The 15,825-nt window shown below is 45.3% G+C and overlaps 2 protein-coding genes across 3 annotated transcripts; both read left to right on the top strand.

Moving 5' to 3' along the window:
• Positions 1–932: 932 nt before the first annotated feature.
• On the top strand, positions 933–10,061 carry igsf8 (immunoglobulin superfamily, member 8). The gene is made up of 7 exons (XM_060069184.1): positions 933–1,449; positions 3,025–3,405; positions 4,158–4,619; positions 7,275–7,459; positions 7,659–7,911; positions 8,297–8,743; positions 8,941–10,061. The coding sequence occupies exons 1-7, from the start codon at positions 1,407–1,409 to the stop codon at positions 9,066–9,068; spliced, it is 1,899 nt and encodes a 632-aa protein (XP_059925167.1). The 5' UTR covers positions 933–1,406; the 3' UTR covers positions 9,069–10,061.
• Positions 10,062–11,066: 1,005 nt separating this feature from the next.
• LOC132470509 (uncharacterized) lies at positions 11,067–15,800 on the top strand. 2 transcript variants are annotated; one of them, XM_060069182.1, is made up of 5 exons: positions 11,067–12,338; positions 13,043–13,234; positions 13,529–13,749; positions 13,953–15,349; positions 15,515–15,800. In XM_060069182.1, the coding sequence occupies exons 1-5, from the start codon at positions 12,140–12,142 to the stop codon at positions 15,798–15,800; spliced, it is 2,295 nt and encodes a 764-aa protein (XP_059925165.1). In that variant the 5' UTR covers positions 11,067–12,139. The 2 variants fall into 2 exon arrangements, with proteins under 2 accessions (XP_059925165.1, XP_059925166.1); XM_060069183.1 differs by lacking the exon at positions 15,515–15,800 and having other exon boundaries at positions 13,953–15,448.
• Positions 15,801–15,825: the final 25 nt, after the last annotated feature.

Raw genomic sequence — 15,825 nt, 5'->3', positions numbered from 1 at the left:
CCCTTAGTGTCCCTGGTGTCTCAGCATATCATGTGCATTACAGGCCTACTTGTGACGGTAAATTCAAGTTTTTCTCTAATGCTTAACCACCAATCACAAAATATTTTCCCATCTCACTATATAGCTAAATAACTGTGGCCTGTGTGAGTGAGGCAAAGTGAATGAGAGGTTTGACTGCCCCTCTCACTTTTAAGGACCCACAGACCTTCTCAGAATTCTTTACCAGTATGTGTACTCTGGAATACAGACTTTATAGGAAATATTGTATATAGGTTGGTTGTAATTAAAGTACAGCTCCTTTATTAAAAACGTTACTATATATATTACATGTATTATCAAGGTAGGCTTTGATAGTTCGTATGTAGTTCACTATATTATCTCAGTTCGTTGCATTATATCGCCACCTCCAGGTCGTACGAGATACATGCCCTTTTCTGTGATATGACTGCTTAGGATAATCAGTTGTATGATTTATTTATTATTTAAATAAGTAAAGTGATAAAAGGTAACTATGTAGACTATATATTAAAAATATAGCGAATCAATATCCAACGTCCATTCCATTGTTGCTCGAGGAACGGTACGGAACTTAAGATCTGTCATAAAAAAGATAACAGGAAGGTTTTTATCATCCAGTGTTTTTTATTCTAATAATTGGATGTTTAGTGATAATCCGTGATTATGTTGTGACGACCCCCACCATTTAATGGAAAGCCCGTTGTGCTCGCCGCTTTTTGCCTCTCACAGACCGCCAGCCTATGTTTTGGCGCCGCTCGGCGGTTTGACGGATTAATTAATTTTCCACCAATGCGTTCGAGGATGCTCACAACCAAAGCCATTGTTATCGGTTCGAAATGTTATCTTTGCTCTCTTGACCAATGGCTTCGTGTTTTTTCTTCCTTTTTTTTTTTTCTACACAAGCCACTCCCCTTTTAGTGACCCCCTCCCCCTCCCCCTCGCCACCACACTTTACACACATACGCCATCCCGCTGAGACTGCGTATGATGCTTTCTCTGAGCCCGGGTTTTCCGTCTGAAGTGAAGACCTACGAAGATGAATGAGACAGGAGCTATCCGAAATGAAAATATTGAATCATTATGCAGATGAAGACGCGGCGATGCACAGTGCATGTAACTATACAATCGGCGACACACACGCGTCCATTTATATGCCTTCCCTGTTAGCGCATAGTGCTAACTCGCAATTTTCAAGAAGAGTAACCACAATATTCTTGACAGTGTTTGAAAAACGGCGTTTCATATATTTCTGCGCTTTAGGAAAGAAGGACATGCCCCAAATTGTGAGGATGCGTTAAGAAACGCAGGAACATTATTCAATCAGTAGTTCAGAATACAATAAAACGAGGAATCTGGGTCAGTTTAATTCCTCTGCATCACTAAGGACTATGGCTCCGTTGCAAGCAGCAATTGTTATTCTTCTACAATTGAGTGAGTATAACCCTCTCGTCTTGTACTTTGCACTACACTACACACATGACTATGTCCCACATGATATGTGTCTCTGCGCTTTCCCCCTGCCAGACTGCAGTATTCTACTGTACAGAAAATATAATTGTAATGTTCTGCATATGTGTTGTGCTTAATCTGATTTGCTTTAAATATATTGCAAAGGGTTCTTTATTCCTATTTAATTTATCTTCATGCAGGTTTGTAAATAGCAGCCCTTCAATGGTTTTATACACCGTCATGTATGTCCCCCAAGATCCATATCGGTAGACTCATCGTTAATTAGTATTTAATCCGCTTAAGTTTCCCACTGGTCCGTCATGTCCTTTTTCGTAGGGGCTTTGTGCCATGCCCTAGTCTCTGCGTGTCAATAGTTCCAGTTCCGTGTTTGAGTCTAGCCTCAACCAAGACGGGCAGGAACTGTACGCACCTGTCTAGTATTACTAGTTTGACAAGCTGACAGTTAAATGTGGGGGTATGGTTAGAGGTGTGTCCCTTACTGGAGTTCATAGTCCCTCTACTTGGCATCAATGGTAAACATCAATGGCGGCCTTGTGTATGCCTCTTATTTGGGTTGATGTGATCATCCCAAAAAATACCCAATGGTTGTCTTGACATTCAACAGGACACAATTTTTTATTCCGTAATAGTTGTTGTTGTGTGATTGTTTGGCATGTTTATTTTCACTTGAAACTAGCCGAAATATGATCTGTGAAATAATGAAGCTTTATGGTTTGCTAATGTTATTTCATATTTTCTCATGTGACAAAAGGCTATGAATGGATTTAACCTAATTTATACCCAACATGCATGTTCTGGGTCATCACAAACAATGCGTGTCACGCCCGGGTCCATTGAGTGAATGAGAAGCATTAAGCCTAGATATGAAGCACATTCTATGGTTTTACACTTCCCATGTTACTGTGACTCATTATCCACTGGATAATGTTGTGGGAACCATGTTGAAGTTCTGTAGGGCAGGCCTAATCGTCAGGGTAAGATGAAGTTGACCATATAGTTAATAACATCCATTACAAGCTCAGTCAGATTTTGTCATTAGCGGCCCAGCTTTTCATTTAATGACCTCTCACAGTAATTCCAGGCCATTTGTTTCCCACACTTTGGTTAATCGATAGAGTTCCCTGTGGCCAGCTCTCAGCATGGAGTATCGAGTGGCGGAAATGATGACGAGGTGTACTAAGCATGCTTCTAGGCAAGGCCCCTGTGACCAACAAAAAATGTCCTTATCTTATTATCTTATCTGCTTCAGGTATAACTACTGCCATTCTCTATCAGGGTGTGTCATTGGTGTTGAGATCCTCCCTGTCTGGGAAACCAGGAAGGATCTCAGAATCAACATGATCTAATTCTGACTCTTTTGCATCTTTAACATACATGTAGTAACAATAATTTAGTAGTAATAAAAGTTAAAAGTCCCTGGAGCAAAAAGAATAGGACCAAAGACAAGAAGAAGACAAGACCAAAGCAAACTCCTATTTCACCCTGCCGACATCCTCATCTAACCCTCGGCTCTCTGTCTCCCCCCCCTCCCCCCAGTGCTCCACCAGGCCGCGGGTCGCGAGGTCCTCCTGCCCTTGGGCACCCTGTACCGCGTAGCGGGCTTCCCGCTCTCCCTGCCCTGCGCGGTGACGGGCTACGAGGGCGCCCGCACGCAGGACTTTGAGTGGTTCCTGTACAGGGAGGACGCCAACGGGAGGCAGATGGGCATCGTGTCCACCCGGGACCAGGGCTTCCCCTACGCCCCCTACCAGGGCCGGGTGCGCAGCGGCGAGGTGAGGGTGGAGCGCGACTCGGGGGACAAAGCCCGGCTGGTGGTGCAGCGTCTGCGGCCCGAAGACCAGGGGAAGTACGAGTGCTACACGCCCAGCACGGACACCTCCTACCAGGGGAACTACAGCGCTTCAGTGGTCGTCAAAGGTGAGGCTCCTCTGATCGTGTTGTGTTTCCATAGTTAATGGTGCAGCTGAAAGAGGCGGTCGGCCGGTTAACACATTGGGGGCGACCGTTGGGCTAGTGCAGAGATGTTCAGCATAAAAAAACACAGTTTTTGCGTTTCAATATGGAATTTGTGATTATAGCAAAACCTTCAATGAATATGCGATTGAAGTAACGTTTTGGGTCATTGTCACCTTGGACGTTGACCAGCAGTGCAACGTTTCTCATTGTTCATAATCGGCTCTTGTTCTTTGTTTGTATTGGATCTTATCCGTTTTTTCATCTGGACTTTGTTTCTCTTTATTACTCTACTTCTCTCACTCTCATATTTAGTTTAGTTGTGTTTTTTATTTTGTTCTCTCTTGGCTTTTCCATTCACCTTGCCAGGTATCGGATTACATGTGTTTTTTCTATATGCTCTGTCCAAGATTCCATCTTTCCACCGTGAATGCTACTTTTTATAGTCAATAGGCTGTCATTTTGGTTGGCTAGCTATGTTTGAGAGCAACTTCTCCCTTATCCAGCCGATTTAGCAAGCAGTTTCTTAGGCTAGTGTCCTTAAGCTGTATGTCTGGCTCTTGCTCAGTTTCCCCCGTTCTATAGTTTGTGAGGAGTGCTTAACATGTGACTTTAAAGCAAACACGCCTTATAAATCAAATTTGCCATTTACGTCTGTACCATCTGGCCCATGTGCGTCCTATAACAACATCATCTGACTCGCCATCATCCCACAGTGATCCCAGACACACTCCAGATCAGCTATACCCGCGCGCTGACCGGACAGCCCCTGCCGGAGGGGGCGGGGCTTACCTTGACGTGTTCGGCCGGCGTTCAATCCAAGGAGCACACCCACCTGTCCATCATGTTCGGGAAACGCGGCGGCGATTCGGGAGGCGGGGAAGGGGGCGACGTCAGCACCCTCCGAGAGATCATCGCCCTGGACCGGGTGCTGGGTGTCACGCCCGGGTCCAGCCAGGCCTACAGGAAGCGCTACGAGGACGGCGAGATCACGCTGGAGAAGAGGAACGGCGCCGCCGGCGTGGACACGTACGTGGTGCGGATGCGCGCGGTGAAGCCCGAGGACTCTGGGTCGTACTTCTGCGAGGCGGCGCAGTGGATCCTGGACCCCGACGGCTCTTGGCAGAGGATCGCACAGAGGACCTTGGAGATCGGCAACCTGACCGTCCAGCGGCTCTGTGAGTGCTTCCAGTGAGAGACCGTGCCGGCCCGTCTCCCAAGCTAATACCTGAAAATAAGTGCAGCTGCACATCGTAAAGTCTGCTGCCGACGCCAGTGAAAGTTTACACTGCTGCTTGTTTACACTGTCATGGTGGCATAGGGCCAAACCCATAATCTCTTGTCCACAAGTGGATTGTTATATGAGGCCCCTTTTGCGCCCTGCCTCGGCTCACGGGACTGTGCTGCTGTCATGGTCAATCTGAAGCAGGGTTTGGCACCTTTGAGTGAGTATTTTCCTCGTGCACAGTTCCTAGCAGTAGTTACATTGCTTGATCCGATGAAGCTGGTACCAACAGGCCTGGTCTTGTGCTAGTTGTAGCGAACATTTAGTTCTCCCAACAGATTACATTCACAGGACTTGTCTTGCAGCATTAACCTGGCCAAGTATAAGAGGAACTGGCTGGCTGGTGGGATGATTGCTGACAACTCTTTACTTCCCTTTTTACCTGGTTATGATCTATAACATAATATTATCAACTTACCTCGTTTTATAACTAGCTTTGCAGTTGGTCTGATAACTAGTTACTAGAGATGCACCGATCGGTAGGTCAAGGATGTTATCGGGCGATATACGCCCTAAACACCTAGAAGTTGCAGAACACAGGAGTCTATTATGTGACCCAAAAACTACTGGGAAGACGAATTTTGTCCAAGATGTGACGTCATGTTCAGTCACTGAGCAAATTAGTACTAATTATTAATACTTTAATTCGGTCCGCACAAATAAAGAGGAGTCCGATACACAATCATTATTCACACTTCCCCCCCGTTAGTTGAAACTATTGAAGTATCTATAGCGTCATAGGACAAAGCTGCTCCCCGCTAATTCCTTCTGCTTTATGTGAAACTAATTGGCTACTCTGAATGGAATATGAGTGAGCGAGAGCTATTTCCAAAATAATAATGTGTCTCACAATTTAACCCAAGCATTACGTAGCCAAATGATTGCAGCCACAGTACTTGCATATCTACATAATTCCAACAATATGAAGCAAAACGAGGGCTTCCTAAAAGCTAGTCTTTATAACAGCAGTCCGCTATAGCTGGACCCCGGATATAATGTGGGTCAAGCCGTTGACAGAACTTCTTTCATGAGCTCGGTTTCATAAAGAGATTTTACACAGTTGGTTTGAGAAATAGCTATACTGTTTGATTTATAACAAGCTATACAGTTGGTTTAATGAATAGCTATACTGTTTGATTTATAACAAGCTATACAGTTGGTTTAATGAATAGCTATACTGTTTGATTTATAACAAGCTATACAGTTGGTTTAATGAATAGCTATACTGTTTGATTTATAACTATCTACACAGTTGGTTTGATGACCACAGACTCAAAGCTATAGCTCACTCAAAAGCTGTCCGCAAGGTTAGGTTGAATAGATGGTACACTAATAGAGCGTGTCGTCAGATAATGAAAACAGACCCACAACAAGTTTAGCTTTTTTAAAGAATGGCTAGCCATTGCAGCCTATTAAAAAAGCCCGTTGGTTGAGCCTATTGCAGGCTATACCATAAACGTATATGGGCTACACAGACTGCACTTGAGCAACTCGCCGGGCTCAGTGTTGGGTTTTAAGACGCTTGGGAAGGGCTGATGGATTAAATTATCTTCACCTGCGCCTAAGCCTGGCGTGGACTGTGATAAAGGTTTCTGCCGGTCTAGTAAACATGAGCAATCCTTTCAGAACGACACCACTCTGTATGGAGCTGCTGAGGGTAAACTGCACGTCATCAGCCCAAACAAAGCCCAGGCTCTCAAGAAGAGTTTCAAATTGGGAAAAAGTCAAATGAAGTAGTTCATTTTCTTTGTTTTGTTTGATTTGTGTTGTTTAATTTGAACAATTATCTTAATGCACACATCCCTTCAATCGCTATCCTATAAAGAAGTGTTTTTAATTAAATAGTCTTTTTTTTTTCCTCTTCATTCACTCGATAATGACGTTGCTGAAGAGAATTCATTATTATTTTTTTTAGAATAGAATCTGAACAACGTCAGGGAATGGAAATAGATGCCTCTAAAAAAGCCATTATTAAGTTCAGTGTTACGCTCATAGGCAGTCGCCTGCACTATTAAATGGTTAGTAATTATTCATGTGCCCTGCAGTCTGTCTGACACAATAGCCTGGCAGCTCAATCTGAGACTGAGTTAATGGGTTGTGTTTACAGCAGGCATTGTTTTAACAGCAGACAGCCGATAAATACTCCTGCTGACTGTTAGCCTAATGCGCCATAACTTAGGTTGGGCTAAATGGAAATCTGTTACTGTTGAATATCACTGGTTTGTGTGTTTTTAAGTACTTTTGAATCAAAGTATATTGTTTTCTTAAGCATGTGATCCTACTCTGCTTATCGGGATAATTTCATGTATTTACATTTCAAAAGCCGATTCAGTCATATGTATGTGTCATCATACATAGTTGTTTACTCATCATAGTGGAGTGTATAATTTACTATAGACCTACCATGTGGAGGCTGCCCTCATCCACCAATGGGCCATACAATGCCTATAGTATCTCTACAACCTGACCTGGATGACATCATTGATTTCTCAGTGTCCTTGCTCTCCTCACTCACTCTTTACTCTGCGGTTGTTTGTCTCTCTTCTAGCCGAGTCCATGACTGTGACGTCCACTCCCAGCGGCCGGGTCAGCCTGCAGGCTGGATCTCCGCTCACCCTCACCTGCCAGGTGTCCGGGCTGCCCGGCGGAGGGACCTCCGGCCTGCTGGTCCAGTGGCTGAAGAGGGGCTCTCTCCCTGGCGACGCTGTTGCTGCTGGAGCTGGAGGAGTGGAGGTAGGTTTAGTTTGGTGGTGTGTCAATAAGATACTTGTGTGCGTGTGCAGGGTTGTCTCAAGACTGCGGTTTAATCCGCCGTTTTCTATAGGCTGAGATCTTGTAATCGTTTTTGACGTTGATAAAACTCTTATGTAGTGGTCGTGTGTATATTCGAGACGCAGAGATCAGCTGACCTTACGTGCCTCCGCTCTCTCAGGTGGAGGTGGCGCGCATGGGCCCGGACGGGGTGGTCAGCTGGGGCGACGACCTGAGCCGGGGCACCGGGGGGGCTCTGGAGCTGGTGACGGAGGGCAGCTACGCCCTGAGGCTCTTCTCCGCCCGCCCCTCCGACTCCGGCGTGTACCGCTGCGCCGTGAGCGTCTACGCCGGCCGCAAGAACCCCGCCCCCTCGGCGCCCGCCACCTTCTCTCAGAGGTCCGAGGGCGTCAGCGTCAACCTCAAGACCAAAGGTAAAGGGTGGCCCACATGGCGCACGACAGGGCGGAGTCCCCACTCGCCCTGCTGTAATGCCCCCAAGGGGTTGATTTTCAGTAATACAAGCAATTCGACCACATTCGGCTCTTTGTCAGGGCAAGGACATGGCATCCTTGTCCTGACGTAGTTGCGCGTGTGTGGACTCTTTCACACGTATTACTTCCCTTGTCCGACAACCTGCCTTCAATTGGTTGTGCGTGCATTCATATCCCCTTCTACAAAGTTGAAGTGGTTGAGAAGGTTATTTTAATCGGGCAACTCTGCATTAAAAGAGGAAGGCGGTTGTGTTTCCTGTGGTAAATTGAGTCAGCATATCCGCTCCCAAGTGCCCTCGTTATGTTAGGTTTTCTCTCTCTGCAGAAGTGCTGGTGTCGGCCGTGGCCCAGCTCCCGCGCGGCCCGCTGCTGAAACGCGGCAGCACAGTCACCCTCCTCTGCAACGTTACCGTGACGACCACGGGCCCCGCCCAGGTGCAGGTCCTGTGGCTGCGGCGGCCGATCCCGGAGCCGCTCATCACCAAAGGGGACCCGGCGGAGGCCGCCGCCCTGCTCCCCGCGGGGCCCCCCAGCGCGGTGGCCGCCCTGACGTACGAGGGCATGGCCCAGCTCTTCACCAACGGCAGTGAGGTGAGCGTGGACCGCGTGTCCGCCGTCACCTACAGGCTGAGGGTCCACGCCGCATCACTGGAGGACCAGGGGCTGTACGTGTGCCGGGCGGAGGTGTGGGGGCAGGACCCCCACGGAGGGTGGTACAACACCCAGGCTAAAGACGAGTCGCCCGCCGTCACGGTGTACCTGTATGCCCGAGGTGAGTGCGTGTCATAATGATGATGTCTTTGCGGTCGTTTTCTCAGTAATTGATTGTAGCTTACCTAGCGCTGAACGCGGGGCACTAGAAGTCTTTAGGCGTCCAATGTTGGCGCATTAGCCGGTGAGTCACCAGGCCTCCCTTCATTATGCAATATAGATTTTTTTTGAATAAATGACTCTCCCTTCTGTTTCCAGCGGCTGATCTTCTACTGATACCACTGGTAATCGGAGTGTCGTCTGCCCTGTTTGTGGGCATCGTCATCATCTCCACGATAACCTGCTGTTTCATGAATCGACTCGCCCGGCAGCGGCCTGTGAAATAGGTGACGCATACGACTGCCTGAGCAAAAAAAACACGATGCCCCAAGACTTTTTGGCTCCTGTGGGTGCAAAGGAAAGTGATGCAAGGGACACATTGTGTATAGGATGACAAAGACATTTTTGAGAATTTATTGAATTTGTGGAAATAGTGAATGGCTTCATGTGGCGCTGTCAGGTGAACAAGGTACTAATTGCATGGAAAGAAAAACAATTATCAATGGATAAAGACAACAAGAAAACGCACAAAAGTCAAAAGTATAAACAGGTTGATTTCTGCTTACACATGCTAAACAGTGACTGGAAAAATATTGGGTGTCAGGGATCTTGCTGTCTTGAAAAATTACAATTTTCACATTATTGGTGTTTTTTCTCTGAGCTGTTGATATTGAATGTGAACCGCATGTTATTTCAGGACAGTACCAACATGTCTGAATGGTACTTGGGTGCATTTAATCCGCCCGCTCAGCCCCTGGCAGACAGTTGCATGGAGGCTAATGCGAGCAGGACAGCTTTCTTGAAAGCCTGGTCAGGACAGGGACATTCCGCTGCCAGCAGTGCGCTGCATACAAACACAGGCTTAGGTCTGACTGAATAACGAAGGAGCTGTCCAGAGAGTCACTCGAATCTGAACGCCACTCGAATGACGATTTTGTGAAAAAACATTCCCTGCCACTAGGGCCAAAGGCTGTAGTTCATTTCCTTTACTTGCTTGTTAGTTTTATGAAATGCATATGATGCACTGCTGTGAGATATTGAAATACAGGTGTTTATTTTTCATGTACAAAACTCGAGACCCTACACTGAAGTTGCCATAATATTTTCTCAGAAGAGGTTTTAATGTTCTTAACTTTCACAGCACTTTGACCAAATTTGGACACATGCCATGTCTCTTGTTCTTGTGAAGTGACTGAGACGGAGCAAAAAAAAAAAGAAGGAAATGCAGTGAAACTGAGTTCCGGAGCTTAGTACTAAACAGATAAGAGCGTTAGTGTTTTGTTGTAGTGTGGCTACGTCGTCTTGGTAACTCGGTTAGGAGGAGTCATAACCGACTGATGACTGGTCACAGTTCAGTGTGGCTTGCCGTAATAGGCCGCATCACATCACCATCATGCGCTCTAGCTGGGCGTCGCTCAGTGCCAAGACCCGTCATTGCTCTGTGCTGGGACCTGTCCCATGAAGAGCTACAGTGTTGTGTTGGAACACTTAATGGTTCTGTTTACTCCCAATTTGTTCAGTTAAGTTGAAGTGTGAAGCGTGTCTCTGTTCATTCCTTTAAAAGACGCCTGGTCTCCCTCTCTTGTTCTATTGGTTTGTAAGGGTCCTTTCATAGGTCTCTCTACCCTGCCTCTAAGGCCTGACAATATTCCAAATGTTATTAATGAACATTATCGAGATCAAATCAGACCACCGCTTCTGCCAGGGATGCTCTTGGATAAACCAGTCAAAGCTGATTTGCACCACGCACGCATGCACACTCACACACACACACAGCAGTGCCCGATTCTGTACTGGCTGATATTTTTGCTATGGAAGTACCTAGACTATGTGAGAATACACTGATCCCTAATCCCAGTGGTTCTCGTCTCACTGTGCCCATCCCCCATTTTCCCGCTGTATTACTGTTGGGAGCTTCTCATTTAAGCCTCTGTCCCCATGTAAACGTAGCTGCCACCCCCGCTCAACATTCTCCTGTATTCTGTTGCACTAAGTCATGTTACAAGGTCATCACATGTTTGCTGTACACATTTGTTGTGCTCTGTTTAAAAGGTTAGTAACCACTAATGAAGGTGTTGTGTTTCGCTTTTTACCACTTTTTTTTTGTTTGTTTGTTTTAAAGCCATTAACAAATGCAGTTCATGGATGTGTTGATCTGTTACTTATGGTGCTGTGGCAATAAACTGCCATTTAATATTTCAATTAAAAAAAGCTTAAAACAGTATTGTGTTGATGCGTTTGTTTTGTTTGGTCTTTTAATTGCAGACTTCAATGTAGTTAAATATTAAGGATGAGGATGAGGATAAATAATGCATCAACATCGAGGGAATGGTTGGAGTTATAGACATCCAACCCCATTGAGATCTAATTAATTAATTAATTAATATATATCGCGTCTGTATAGGAAGTCCATTTCTCAATATCCGTAAAACTTTGTAAACCTACGAAAGCGTTCTCTGGCAAATTCTTAGAATTTGCCGAATTAGCATTCGTTCGATTTTAGTCCTTTATCACAAATCAACAATTATTGTTGCTATTGGTTTATGACGTGGACGCTCGATCGACAACAGTCTGAACTCCGGGAAGCAGGTAGGGAACAAGGACCCACGCTGAAATGTAATGTTTGCTATATCTATCGGCCATTTATTTAACCGCGACCATTTAATGAAAATCCATGCTGGGTTACATTACCTACCTCCCGGAACTTTCTCTTAAGCACTCGCACCTGCACATACTTACTTAATATCACAGTTTTTCCAGTTCAATTTCGTCTCCGCAGTAATTTAGCAAAGACATCAATTTTTTCTCATGGTGTTTTTTCAGGACTTTGTTTCTGGCAAGCCGTGATTAAAACACGAGTGTCAGAACTACACCATGCGTAGGCCTACGGAGTCTTATATGGACTTCAAAGAACAAAACTAGTCAATATAAAAGCCTAAAAGCATACAACATTCTGAACAACAAAGATCATTAATATTCACGATGTCTCTTGCTTTTCATTTTGTTATCTTGTAAAAAAAAAAAGTAAACGGATAGGCGTGTGCGTGTGTGTGGGCAAGCTCTGGATCAGGCCTGCACAGTGTGCTAGGCCTACTTTAATATACAATACGATAATAATTTGTTGTCAGACCAGTAAAAAATGCTATTTGCACCACAGCAGCTCCATTGGCAATATCACAAAATATATGAAAATCAAAGTTACATACACTTAACCTCACAATTCTTACAAATCCTATTCACTGATCAGGACAAGGTTTGGGTCAAAGACGATGCTGATGGCTAGCCATTACATGCTCTTATGGTATGCTGATTCACAGTTTCTCAAGAGGTTGGCGTGTCGCCAAGCTCCGGAGAAGACATGGCATACAGAAAAAAATCGGGTGCTTGCTGCCGTGTACCCAACTCGGCTGACATAGAAGGCAATGAAGCGTGTAACCCTCCTTACCTGGACCTTGGGGGGCGAGGCCAGCAGAGGGGCCAAACCATCGTGTTTCTGGAGGGAGTCCTGCAGAGGACCAAGCAGCTCGCAGAGGTCCTGGAATGGCTGACTGCCACACGTAGGTTCTGTACACAAACTAGCGGTTCCAGTACAAAGCCTTTATTATTTGAACACTGGCCATAGTATGCATAAAGAACCACTTCTATACATACACTATATGTATGTATGTATGTATGTATGTATGTATGTATGTATGTATGTGTGTATGTGTGTATGTATGTATGTATGTATGTATGTATGTATGTATGTATGTATGTATGTATGTATGTATGTAACAATTCATGTCCAAGGTAAAATTTGAATACATTTAATAAGAGGCCCTTTAAACATAGAGTTTGCAATTTCTTTATGTTGTTCCTATAAGTACAATGAACTACAGCAATTGTACACACAACGGATATCTAACAAACAAACAAAGTCATCATAAGGAGAAACAAAATGGCCTGCTTTGGCTGACGTTAATATGAAGAGTTGAATACAATAGACATTCTCTGAAGGGTTAGCATGCCAAATGAACATCTCCTTTATTTCTATTTTGTAAAGCCTCAGAATAAATTGTTCAAAGGCCATCTTTGGAATGGCCTTGGAGGGAAAAGGTAGGCATTCATCTCCCCTGAAGCGCGCCGCTGACGGTTCTCCTTGTAAATCCAGGATTAATAAGACGGTTGCAGCTTCTTCTTCATTTTCTTTCCTATGGTGCGTCTCATTGTCTCGGTGCTTCAGGTGTCTGTGCGGTGTGTCCTCACCAATCTCTTTGTGTAGAACAATCCATACGGAGCCTGAAGGAACAGGGCGAGGCCACTGGGGAGGAAGTCGCCTCCACGTGTATCAGCAACACCAAGAACAATTTAGAGAAATCCCTGACTGACCTGGACAGCTGCATTCAGGATTTGGATTACATCTGCGGCCAGCTTTTTAATGTGGAAGTCACAGGGAGAAAGGAAGATGAATCTGGTGAGTGTGATTGGAGCAGTTCCACCATTATACCATTTGTTTTATCATTACGACGTCCAATACTCTCAGAATCCGTAGTATCACGTCTTTGCCCTTTTGCATCTTCTTATTTGTTACACTAAAAACAAACTAAATTATGTTACAGACCCTTTCTGCATCTACCCTACACACTGTGAAATACAATCTGTTTATAAATAATTGATTGAGCATTTTGTTTAAATGTATCGTGCTATACACAGACTTGTGCTTGAGTTTGCCGAAACATAACACGACGTCTACACGCACGGTTTGTAGCTCTGAACATGAGTGGGGACTGGATGTGGTGGAGGGAGAAGACGATGGATGCTAAAACAGTCAAATGCATCCAATTCCACCAACCCCCATCTGTGGAAGACGTGTTGAATGAACCATGTCTGGCTATTAAATCGTCTACCGAGCTCTCCTTCATGCTGCAAGACATTGTCAATTCAATGGACTTAAACAAACCAATGAAGACTGCTTTCAGGTTTGCCAAGGTAAATTTTCGTTTTTTTGAAGAATTGAAAGTCCCCTTTTCATTTCATATGTAACTGATTACTTAATGATAGGGTATTATCGACAGGGGCTTGCAATGACCTCCCAGACCATAAACCCTAGGTTCAAACCAGGTATCTTGGACATCGTACAAGTTCATTCAGCAGTGTTACGTCTTACTGTACACACTACTATGTTTTTCCAGCTCGGCCTTCACAATTTGAACCAGGCTCTTCAGGAACGTACCATAGAATCCAGGCGTCGGCAGGCCGAGGTGGAGGAGCTGAGGAGGGCCGACTGCCGCTGGGAAATGGCTCAGCTAAACATACATTTTTTAGCCTCAAAGCTCAAGCTATCTGCCATGGAGGCGGAATTGTCATCTTGCAAAGGGCAGAACCTTGCTCTTTTATCAGAAATCCAAGAAATGCAGCAAAATTGCATAGCCACACATCAACAGAAGCCTTTGCCTGAGGTCTTTCCACAAGAAATTTGGAACGTTTCATCTTCCAAACAGAACACAGAAACCCTCTCAACCAGGCGTAGGCTACCTCCATCCCCTCGTAAATCACTGAGCCAGACTGCTGAGACGGCCCAAGACATGGCGGTCGTGGAGGAGGAGTTTGTTTATGAAGAAAGAAGAACTGAGAAAGAGCAATCCATCATAGATCAGCTGGAGAAGAAGTGCGCAAACCTCCTCAAGGAGTTCGAGAATTCAGTGTTTAAAATGATTGATAAAGGCAGGAAGGGCGGTGGGATGGACAACAAGGTCCTCGATCTGGTTCAGGTCCACAGCGTCCTCCAGTCCATTATCAAAAACTCCTTCCAAGAACTGGTCTATCATCTGGATGACATGGTGACAGAAAGTATTGTGACAGAATACTCAAACAACTCCCAGACAGAATACTCCAACAACTCTGGGATGTCTCCGGGTTACCTGCTGCATGATCTGAGTGAAGGCCTTAAGCAGCACGAGAGGTCTATGGAAGAGGCAAGCCATACATTCGATGGCTTATCCAGACCAAAGCAACAAAATCTTGTCAACATTAAAGGTCAATCTGTTCGCCATGCCCTGGGTTCTGTGATGGCTCAGCTGAGGAACGTTAACGACAAGGGCAAGAAGCAGATATGTAAAATGCGTGAAAAAACACCAGAAAGCGTGATGGATGAGCACAGCAAGACGAGTATCTTCCGGGATAAAGATAAGAGTTTGGCCTTGAAAAAGTCCAGTCTCGTTCTAATGGCTGTTGGAACTGAGCTACCGGTGTCTCCAAAGTTGTCTGACGTCAAGACCAGGGAAGTGGGGGAGGAGAAAGTGAACCACGTGAGCCGCTACATTAAGGAGATGGCGGCCATAGCGGAGGAGCGGGTGAAGGAGGCGAAAGCGCTTCAGGGGAGAAGGAATGACCATATCTGGGTCCTCGTCATCGACTCACAGAGGACCAACCTGAAGCTCCTCTCACAGGCGGTGAACATTGGAGGCATCTCGGGCGAGCTGTACAAGCTGAGCAAAGACCTCATCATGGATGCTCTTTGTAGCATTGAGCAGAGGATGGCTTTTCTCTGTCGCAGGTTCATAAGACGCCGAGCTCTGAGAGACCTCAGGTAGGTAGCTGGCTTTTACTTAATCTCACAAATCAGACTTTAGATAGATTATCTAAAACACAGGTAAAAGGCTTTCGGTTTGCGGTTTCTGTCCCAGGCTCTGTGCTGTCTCCCTCCAGAAGTCATGCATTTAACTGCAACAAGAATGTTCTTATTGTTGCACAGAAAGCAGCTGAATGCCAGATTCCTCCGGGCTAAGGACTTGGAGGATGGGCGTTCTTTAAAATGCTTGTACTCAGCCTTCCAGAAGCTGGATAGTTATGAGTCAGACGTGTTGGGACGATGGCACAAGAGACAAGTTTCCATCGAACGCAAGCGTTCCATCCGCATCGCAGAGATGCGTTACTTATTTCCTCAGGTTAGTACAGAGTGTAACTCATGCATACAAATTAACATGAGCACATACTACTCATTCCAACAAAACTTTATTTTAAACGGGAATGTCTATTGATCATTTGTAAATATAAGATGACAAC

This window comes from Gadus macrocephalus, chromosome 13 (assembly GCF_031168955.1).
Source record: "Gadus macrocephalus chromosome 13, ASM3116895v1".
Classification (NCBI taxonomy): Eukaryota; Metazoa; Chordata; class Actinopteri; order Gadiformes; family Gadidae; genus Gadus; species Gadus macrocephalus.
The sequence above is the reverse complement of the archived record's forward strand: the minus strand, read 5'-3'. Positions and strand labels throughout refer to the sequence as shown.